General features: G+C 36.6%; 1 protein-coding gene across 23 annotated transcripts in view; it reads left to right on the forward strand.

The window, feature by feature from the left end:
• The window catches only part of celf1 (cugbp, Elav-like family member 1), a 204,420-nt gene extending 193,827 nt beyond the window's left edge, over positions 1–10,593 (forward strand). For 22 of the 23 annotated variants that reach the window (XM_067598286.1, XM_067598302.1, XM_067598337.1 and 19 more), the window contains one exon: positions 1,538–10,593. In XM_067598286.1, coding sequence (XP_067454387.1) covers positions 1,538–1,665 — 128 coding nt within the window. In that variant the 3' untranslated portion in view covers positions 1,666–10,593. The remainder of the gene's footprint in view (positions 1–1,537) is intronic. The other variant, XM_067598241.1, reaches the window with a different exon arrangement.
• The last annotated feature ends 618 nt before the right edge of the window (positions 10,594–11,211 follow it).

The raw sequence follows: 11,211 nt of genomic DNA on the forward strand, positions 1-11,211 counted from the left end.
ACATTTTAACCTAACTTTGGTGAAAATTTTTACCCTTTTTTAAAAATAAGTTGTTTTTAATTCAACTTTCAAGACTATAATCACTCATAACACTGTTACTTTCCATTTTGGGGTTAACATGGCAGACAGTAAAATATAGAGCTGGAAAAGGGCTTTAAAATGATATGAGAACCATTTCTCTATGACCTATGTCAAGGGAGATATGGCAAGTCAAAGTCATAGAGGCACGCTAATTAGTTCAGACTTTGTTAGCCCACATCTCTATTAATAGTGATCCAAGACAAGTGCAATTTCGGTTCCACAGGTTTCTTATATGACCAAATCAGCAAGCCAAGTTTCATTAATATCTATGATGATGCGGTCCAAAAGTGTGATGAATTGACCCAGACTTACCCACCTAACACTGTCCACATGTCAAAGTGTCATTGGGCAAGATACTAAACCTCAAATTGCTTCCGATGATCAAGCAGCACCTTGCTTGGCAGCTTGCTGCACTTTGAATAAAAGCACTATATAAATGCTGCCAAAACATGTTTATTTTTCAACCACATAATGTCATACTAAGTACGTATCTTTTTTAGAACCGTTCAATAACTGAATGTATGAGATCCTTATCAAAAATGTGTATGTTACGAGTTTCTGTCAAAAATGAATATTGGCTGATGTATCGTTATCAGATTTTTAAAATCCTGTATTTAAAATATCAAAATTGGCATCGGCCTTAAAAATCCTGGCTTTAATCTATGTAGTGAACATACTGTACTATTCACAGTGAACATGGGCTGGACATTAAATTAATTAAATATATTTCCAGACACTAAGTTGCTCTTTTGTTTCTTTGGAGCTGCAGGGACTCCAATATTAAAAGATTTACACACACAAAAGAGTTGAGTTAATTACAATGTTAACACATAATGAACACTGAAAAGATAAAATGTGATGCACAGGCGAATAAGGGAGAGTGACATGGATAACAATGTCTAATCAATTATAAAATTAATGATCATAATATGTTTCCTTCTTTAGTCCTGACACTCTAAGACTTAATAATAATCAAAGGTAGGAGAGCAAGAGAGTGATCAATGACTGAACCAACTTAGAATATGAAAGTAGGCCTATGCAAGATTCAAATATGGAAAATACATAAAGATTTCTTTGACAGTTTAGTGATGCTACTCCTGGAAGAGTTGAGAATTAGATTATTTCTGGTAAGATCTTGGAACACCCCATGAACAACCTATAATGCATGGACAGTGCCAATCATGATATTCATTAAACTTGAACATAGTAAAAGTACTTCACACCATGTTTTCCATAGAAGTTTATTAAACCTAACAAACACAAACAAATCAACATATAATATACTTATATACGTATTATTATTATTATTATTATTATTATTATTATTATTATTATTGTTGTTGTTGTTGTTGTTTTATTTGCAATAATTCCTGTAATTGTCAGATTGCACATTCCTTGATGGACTATTTAAAGCAATCCTCTGTTGCCATTCTAAGTGTCTGTGTTTTCCCTCCAGGCTTTGTGAGCTATGACAACCCTGTATCATCACAGGCAGCCATCCAGTCAATGAATGGTTTCCAGATTGGTATGAAGAGGCTGAAGGTGCAGCTGAAGCGCTCAAAGAATGACAGCAAGCCTTACTGAAGGTGCTGAGGCATGACAGACTTAGTTAGGAAGGGTGATGTTATGGTAAGTGGAGTATGAATAACCAACTAAGACTGGTCCACTCAGAAACTTGTCTGTGCATTACAGGGTGACGTCTGCTGCTCTGCCTTTTCTGGTCATTATCACATGTCCAGGCAAAGAGACACATGAAGCTACATGCAAGGGTTTTCAGGCCAGACTGGATTCTTCCTGTGCTCTGTTGTGATTTATGCACTTTGTTTTCCTTTTAGCCAATAAGAGGAACAGGTGTATTTTCATTTAAGTTGAAATGTTATCAGTTTGCTGTGGTACATAAACACATATGAGTTGATTGTTAGGATGTGTTGCACATTGACAGTTAGGTGCCGAAATCCACCTGTTTTTTACTTCTGGTTCACCTTCCTTTCCACCACCCAGACCCAGCATAAAGCTTCTGAAAGCAGGCAGCAGCTGGAAAAGACAGAGTAACATTTGATTAGGAAAAAGTTTTCTATTACATTTTCTCAAACCACAATGTATGCTTTTATCATTCTTGTATTAGGAATCTCTATTATCTCTTGAAATGGGGAGAGATCACATACTGTACACCTAAATTAGTTTTAATATTCTATCACCAAAATAATCAGAAACTCAGATTGTTCATGAGGAGGTGCCTCCCCAAAACATGCAGTTTGGATTTTAACATATTTGTCCTCATTGTAAAAAACATATGTGTGTGTGTTAGTGTTATGATGGCAGATTATAAGTCAGTGACTGTGTGACAGTTAAGCAGCCTCTGTTGATGCTGTGAAGAACTTGTTCCTGTTCTCTGGTGTTTCAACCCTGAACTAAAATCACTGAGGTTGGGTTTAACCTCCAGCCCATCACCTTCGTGTTGACAGAGGGAGAGAGGAGCTGTTGTATTGAGATGGCTGTCTCTGTTATCTGTTCTCATCTGAGCTGTGTGGTCCGACAGGATCACTGCTTGTTTCTGAGTTACATCTTAAAATGACACATTAATGCCTGTTTATATTTGACTTGTTGTCTGTGTGTAGCAGTTATTGCATGGCTTACTTTTATCAAGTGGCCTTGTGTGGATGGCTACACAAGTGTGTATGGATTGTGTTGTTTACAAACTAATACACACACAGACTGGAATTGATTTCTGTATGACGTGGATATTATACTTCTGTCAAGCAGTACTCATTGCTTTTATTGTATTTTTCTTTATCTGGAGGTTAGTAAAACAAAATAATTCTAATACAGTTGAAAATGCATTTAAGTATAGACTTTTCTAGAGGACTAAACTCGGCATGTTTTGGTGGCGCTCCTCCTGTGCTGCTGCACTCTGAGTCAGAAGACGGGCTGATGTGGCTGTTGAAGCCCAACTGCTGGCTGTAACTAGCAATACTGTGAAGTTTGGCTATAAGACCAAACATCATGGACTTATTCCACTCATCTTAATATCCATAAGTGTGTCTAATGCAAATGTAATGATTTGTATAAAGACATTTCATGTTTTTAGTTAGTTTCTACTTTGAATCCAGGTGTTTTGTAAAAATTCATCAACGTCCCTCAGCTACTGTCCTGCTAGCTAGCGGCTGGCTAATCTATAGAGGGCTATACCACTATGTCTTTCACTGAATATCTTCTGTGATTGGAGAATTCATATAAATGTCAAATTGCTTCAGACAAACCTGTAAGTTGCTTATACTTCCAAGAAATCATGTTTTTTTTTTTTTATAGAACTAGGAAGTGAGGCAGTTGTTGAGATGTATATTGAAAACTATTATGCCTTTTCTATTTTTATATAGGTTTTATACTTCTCCTGTGTGTTGGGGAACTATTTATTGCCTAAATTATTTATCTGAATTGAAATTATTTTGAAAGACAAATGTGAAGTCCAACAACTCAATTTGATCTCCTGGTGTGTGTCCTCTCCTTGCCTGTTAAGTGTTGCTTCATTTTGGTGATGTGTACCATGTGTCAGAGTAGCATGGAATGTGTGTGTAGGATCCATCAGTGCTGCTACAGACTTCATAGAAGCCCCTTTCTGTCACACATGCATTCATCTGAATAAATCTCTCATTTCCCAAAAACCCAGGGAGCATAGTTTATTCTAAAAGTTGACTTCAACATGTGCCTGTTGGTCCTGTCTTACAATATGGATAAATAGTCATCTTATTTGAGTTGTTGACAACTGTGCACCAGGGGAAGTCCTGGACCTATTTACTAGAACTAGTTTTAAAACGGATTCCAGGTCCACGTCCAAAAACATGACGGCCTTCAGATGACCAAGGTGCTCAGAGAATCTCTCATTGCTACAGGGTCATTCATGTAAAAGCAGCTGAAGATCACTGTGTTTTGTGTAATATTGCCCCATTTACTTTATGTTATGTGAGACATTTCTTGGTATGTAGTAGACAAAAGCATTCTTGCGCAAAAATCACGATTTTATATCAGGGACTTTTCAGTGACAGCTAATCCAGCTGTGTTGTGATTTAAGACCACGGTTTGATTCTAAATCTAAAGAAAGCATAAAATGAGCTGTCACCTGTGATTTAAAGGCATACTATGCAGGATTTTACTAAAAAACAATGTATAGACTCATGCAAAAGTAATCCCTCTCAATCATCGCTTATGATCCACTACGCTTCTGGGTGTCAACCTTTAGGCAGTGGGAGTGTAGCCTCTAGCCAATACCAGCATGCAGGGTATGAAGCTGGGACTCGTAGTGTAGCAACCAGGTTTCAACACTGTTTTTATCTGATTCAGTGTTTCCCCTGATTCTTCTATCTCCCTCCTCTGCTGTGTGCAGAGTGCTGTTCCTCTGCTGTCACTGTGTCTGTTTGACCGACACAAATACATGCAGAGCAGAGAGGGGGCATGTTATTGGTGCTTTAGAACGTAACCGCTGTGAAACAATCAGAAAATAACATTTTATTACTCTGATTCATGGCTTTGTTCTTGTCAGTACCACTGCATGACTACTGCTATCTCTCTTTCCCTCATGGGGCTTGGGAGGGACCAACTTTAAAAGCTGTGTGTTTGCAAACACCAACTGACAATTCCTGCATAGAATACCTTTAATAGCTGTGAGATAGTTTCATAGATTTATGGCTTTGCTGGGATTATCCAAAATAAAACTTTCAAATGTACAGTCAAATCACGTTGTGGGGTCAGACCTGAGGGTCTGCTCATAGAATTGGTGGACAATATGTAGAATATCACCTTGAAAATGGAAGTTGCCAGGAAAAAGCAGGAGGCACATGAATTGTCAGATGGAATAACAACATGAAAAGACAAAAGTAACATCTAACTACAAATCATGTAGACTTTACATTTTTACTGACCAGTTTCAAATACATGCTAAATGGTTTTTGATTTTCAGATATAATTTTCCCTCTGTTCCAGGCAACTATTGGTGTCCATTCATTTCTTTATGATATGAAAATCAAATGGCACACTATTGAAACTGAAACTGTTGAATCTTACAGAAATGGATGGAAACTAGTGTCTGCCTGAATGGTAGAAAAAGACCATCCACAAATCTAAAACACAGCAACATGTTATGCACAGTGGTTAATGGAATACTACTGGTATGGTACTTAAAAGACCTTTTTGAAAATCATTGTCCAAATTCACTGACACATTCAGTCATTTGGAAACAGATGACTTGAAGTAGCATGTAGTATTGACCATTTTACGTTCTTTTACATTACATTCTTAGTTTGTTTATTGCATCATTTAAATGTCAGTTAACAATTTCTAATAAGTGATTATAACAGACAAGATTATTCTAGGCACTCTCCGGCCATCATATGTGTAACATGTTTAGATAGCGTAATAGATTGAAGCTGCTGGCCCAGTACTCTGGAGGCCTGCTCTGACCTGCATGTTGTCACTGACTTTGTGTTGGCAGATTATTTAGGCTGTTATATGTATGTGTTGCTCTGCTGCTATCCCCCTCAGTTCTTGGTAGCATGTGGCTTATCTTCACGCTGTCCCAACACTGACTGCTGAGTGTTTAGACTGTTATCAACCCCCACACAGGGGAGATCATTCTTGGTTTCTTTTCTCTCTCCTGTCTGTGTTCCATTGCTGTTTAACCTAGGTTTGTCTCCCTGTTGTGTTTTTCTTTTTGTTGTTTCTAGATCTCTTCCTGTTTGCCCTAGCATGTTGATGTGGCGTCACAGTTCATCGTCCAGTCCTTGTCTTCTGCGCTTCTCTGATGCTTCCAATTTCACCTTTGACCTTGTGTTTGACATTGATTACCAGGAGGTTTTGTTTTGTTGTTTCCTATAAGTCCTTTGTGCTGCCAATAGGGGCACTAGAAAGACTGCCACTGAACATGTTTAAAAGTTACATTATTACAAGCATAAAAGAGAATCTATTTTTCTAGAACTGACTGGCATACAGTAACCACTAGATTTTTGCAAAATCAGTTTGACACGAGTATGACCTTTAACTTTGTTTTTTTCTCTTGTGTTGTCAAGCAGTCCTCCCAGTGCCCCATCCTCCAGTTTTGTTGTGGTTTTTGTGTGAAAGCAGGTAACCTGTCTTTAGACACTGTTTTTGAGTGCTGGTGTGTGTCTCCTAAGTTAGAAAAACCTTTCGAGCAAATTAGTGATCACATTTTGTTAGACATTTGTAATTTCATTCTAAGCCAGCTAAGGGTTCACCTTGGGAGTTCTATTTGAGTGATGTTATGAGGAGGTAACATTTACTGATCAGTTGTTAATTTCAACCTGTTGGCTGACCATCACAACCACATGATGCTGTTATGCTCTTTTTTATGTGGAGAATCAGCCACAAACTCCACAGAAGAGAGGCTTGTTTTGTCGCATCAAAGTATATTTAGTATGCATGTTTTTTTATATCTGCACTGAAATTCATGGCAAAATGTGATCTAGTTTGTGCTGATTTAAAAATGATGAATAAACTGGTGCCAAATGTTTTGCTCAATCAGTATTTTCCCCTTCCAGTGGACTTGCTTCACTGGTCAGATTAGTTGTAGAAGCAGGGGTTGATTGGTGTGGCAAGTGGCATCATGTACAGCAGGTTTTACTGAAGAACTGACTCAGGCTTGATGTTAAGTTGACTGGTTGAGATGTTAAATTAGTTGTTTTGTGTGGAACTATGCAGATCCAGAGTGCTCACACACCAATATCAAATACAAGTGCCCTACTCATAAGCAGTGGTGTGTATACTGTATGTGTTAGTGTGTAATCATTGAATATAAACCAGAGACCTTTCAGCCTACTAATTTACCCCGTAGTCTGTCTGTTTCCCTGACCAGTGGACCAATGTTGTGGCTACCGAGTGTGATATACAAGTGTAAAGTTAAAAAGCCAAAAGCTGTCATTCACTCATCATCTCATCCTGCTTGAATATTCAATTTAACTTTATTTTGCAGTTTCCTACATTGTCCTAGAAAGGAGCTGAAATGTAACTGTAAATTCATAGGAGGGCTCCTGGAAAGACCTGGGTAACTCAGTACTAACTGAAGGGAAAATGGAAATGGGTTCAATTGGTATTCTTTTAGTCAGAGCACAGCAGATCAGCTAAACATGCAAAAATGCTGAAAAAACAATTCAATTCAACATACATTCAACATACATTATATAAAACTTCCAATAATAAATAAATAAATAAAGAATGATTATTAATTAACTGAACTCAAACTCAAATAACAGTCTTATAATTTGGTCTCTCCAGGAAACTTCATAGTAAATTTAGTTTGAATTTTTAGGAAATTACAAACCTGTTAAAATAAAGAATTCTCCAAATACATACTTAAAGGACCATAACATTGTTTCAGTAGCAATTAAAAATTGTACTTTATGAACAGGTTCTCCCACAAACCGTGTTTTCATAGAATAAAAGAAACCTAAGTTCTCAAATGTGTGTGTTTCCCAAATACAAGCAGACATGCCAGAACTTACAGGAAAAAAATGCAGTCTAAAGGTGGCAGACGTATGATTAAAATCAGTGATTAAAATCAGAAATTGTCTTATTAAGAAAAAAAATCAAAAAAACAATATTATGAATCAGAGCAGACATTTGATGCAGATTGACAGTTTTTGACTGAGACATTTTAGTGTATACCAAAAAAAGAGAAAAGGTTTGATACCAGGTTTGACCACTTTACTACAAATCATGTATATATTTCATTACTACCAATTTTCTAAAATGGACCATCAATCCATTTTCATACATTATGAAAATCAATGTAAAGATACTTGAAAATTTCTTGACCTGGCTCATCCATCCTGTGTGCTTTAATAGTTGTGTGAGATATGTTCAGTAATGCAGGGCAAACATTTTCAGCACTTATAACTGCATTACAACACATTGGTAACGCCACATGAATGGCCATGATTTTCATTGGTTTATTGCATAACTGAAGCATGTCATGTTGACTCTACCTGCTGCCTGGAAGGCAGCTATGGAGCCCAGGAAGGAACATGGAGGGAAATATTGTAATCATGTAAATAGCTGTGTACGGGACAATTTGAGACTCCTCTGATTAATAATGCACAAATAATTTGTTTTAATACTCCCTCTGACACTGACATTTTACCTGTACTTGTGTTAAAAAAGGATGAATAGGACCTTCATATCAGCCGCACATTGTATTTAGACAAAAATGAACTTTTTCAATAGATAGTTTTATTTTTTATTTTCTGTTACAGCAGAATCCTGCTGATTGAGATTGTTGAACACATTACATTTGTTACTGCACATAGATATTTCGATCCAAAAGAGTCCGACAGATTGGCCAGGCTGATATAACTGGCTGGTTTTAGTTTATCACATATATCTTAGTATCAGTGTAGAATGCAGCCAGTAGATAACAAAAAATGTCAGAAGAGAACTGTCAAAGATATGTTTGAGGTTATTTAGAAACAGTCTCTCTATTACATAGTTTGTCCACCAGAAAGCTTTGACAAGTTTATGTTTAAGCTGTGAAACATAGGTGTAGATTTGGTTATGGAAAAGTAGGGACATGTCTCTGCAAATATGTTCAACAATCTCAATCAGTTATCATTTTAATTCCTATAGTGTTACAAATAAGGTCTAAGCAGAGTTGTCGAGTGGGTTTGTTTCTTGTATTTTAATTAGGAGTGATAGTAAGATATGGGGGATACCTGACATGATGATCTGGCAGCATTGTCAGCTAGCTCCAGCGCTGGCAGCAGAGTCTGTCAGATGACATCACAGAATTGAATATGGTCCCAGCAAGCCGTATTGGGTAGGGTATAGGAGCCACACAATTCTGTTCTTGTTCGACAGAATGCAACTGAAAAAAACAAATCGAGAGGTTAAATTAAAAATTAAAATGATAAAATCAAATCATTAATAAGAAAAACAGAGTCTTGCATGGTCTCATCTGAATATTCTTAAAAGGTAAAACTCTGCAAGTGAACTGATTTGATTGTTTTGAGTTGTGGGTGTCATGTCTTTGTTGAATATAACATCAGTTAGTTTTGTGTCTACATTTCAGGAGTTAAGTGTTGGTCAAACATCAACCAATGTTGTAATGTCAAGCAAAAATACTTAACATTACAACAAAAGGCATATGAAGGAAGAAATCAAGTCTTGAAAAAAAAGACAGAACTTATTAAGTAACTTTATTTATATAGCACCTTTCGAGAGACATCACAAAGTGCTTCATAGAAGAAATAAAGAATAAACATACATACTGACATAAAACACAACAAAAACAGAATTAAAGAGAAAAAATACATAAAGGCAAGTCTAAACAAATTAAGCGTGTCCACACTTTACAGAGGAATTGAGTCTTAATTAGACTCTACTCCAAGTTTGTCAGCCCATTATATCCAGGCTATGGTTAAATTACACATATTGTAGTAGTATTGTTATTTTTCTCAGAACAGTTGATGATCCATGCTTTCATTTAGTGGTGTGGAGTTTAACTACAACATTACAGTTTTTCCACTATTTTTAAACATCTAAAAATTCTCTGTCTCTCTTTTAGTTACCCAATAAACTGCTCCATTGGTGATTCCCAGATGACTTGAAAGTGCATTGATCTTTGTGTAGAATTTTTTAAAATTCTTTTACTCATAATATCTACCTCCATGTCCCTTCCAGGCACAGCTTTGAAAAATGATTAGCATTAATAAGGAAGACCTGATTTGTAAGAAAACAAAAAAAGTTATTAAAATAGGTACAACCACTGATATGGTCCTTTAAATTTGTCATCAAAGATGAATTGCTAATACTAGGTAAGGCACTCTGCCTTTCACAAATCAAATGAATCTGAATGGAAGGCTAAATGAATGATGGATTTATGATTTAAGTGAAGTAAAGTCTGTTCTATGCTGTGGAGCAAGAAAGAGCAAGCAGACGCTCTACAGATGTGGTTCATTTCAGAGGGCTTTCCTCTCATGTCACAGAATTGGATACAGTATTTCTTCCTGGTATAATTTGGCTGACAGTGTTCAGTTTTGGATAAACATATATTCTGTTTTCCTACAACAACCATCCTCCTGCTCACTGAGACTGAAACAGTTTGAAGGTAAAAACTCTGACCAAACACCCCACTCATATGTCTAGAACATGAACTGATGAAGCCTTTTGAAATATTTCTGTGAAGTTGCCTTTCGCTGCATTGCATTGAAGTAAATGCATTTTTGTTATTTTTGTTAAGTATTTCATTGTTGTTATTTCAATGTGAGACGTTGCTGAATCACTAAATGGACAAAAACCCCAGTTAGTGTTTTTTTCTTTGGGGTGGGAACTGTGTCTCCAGTGTTTGGATTATTTTCAAGGTTTGGATCTTTGCTGTCTGTACCAATGAGAAATGACAGCTGGACTGCACTGCAGTCCAGCTGTCATTTCAGCTATGAGCTGACGATGTGATCCCTTTTGCTTGGTTGGTTGGTTGGTTTCTGTGCAAATAAAATGTTTGAGAAACCTTCACCTTTCATGTGTTTTCTGTCAAAACTCCAACAATGTGCTTCGCATTGTATTTCTGGAAGACTGGTACTGCCAATGTTGTCACCATACAATCCTCCACGGTATCTATTTTAGAGATAATGGTATGCAAGGGAATTAGCGCTTGGCTTGAGCCCCAGGTGGTTCTGGCTCCCACAAAAATTTGATAGTGGACAGTTACATTTCTTTGGAGCCAGTGTCCCCACCATAGACACTTATGTATCCAATGATTACTTATATTTTAATCATTCCTAAAGAGAATGCAGTGATAACAGCCTCTGGATGTGGAAAAACAACAATTAAATAGCTACATATCATTAACAATGATATGTAGCTACATATCATTAACAAATGAATTGTTGTCTTATATAGTTATCCATTATAAAAAGTATTTTTTTATTCCCTACAACTAACAACTTTAAAAAAAAAAAAAATCAAATACATCACACTACCACCACTTAACCCACCCTAACTAATGTGTTATTTGTCTGTGTGTTTGTCTAATAGCCAACAATCTTTTTGTAAAAACAGCTTACACCAGTGCTGGAAATTACACATTGATCTGTGTCATCCTTATAACTGCTGTGTAACAACTTCATAGTT

This window comes from Thunnus thynnus, chromosome 1 (genome assembly GCF_963924715.1).
Source record: "Thunnus thynnus chromosome 1, fThuThy2.1, whole genome shotgun sequence".
Classification (NCBI taxonomy): Eukaryota; Metazoa; Chordata; class Actinopteri; order Scombriformes; family Scombridae; genus Thunnus; species Thunnus thynnus.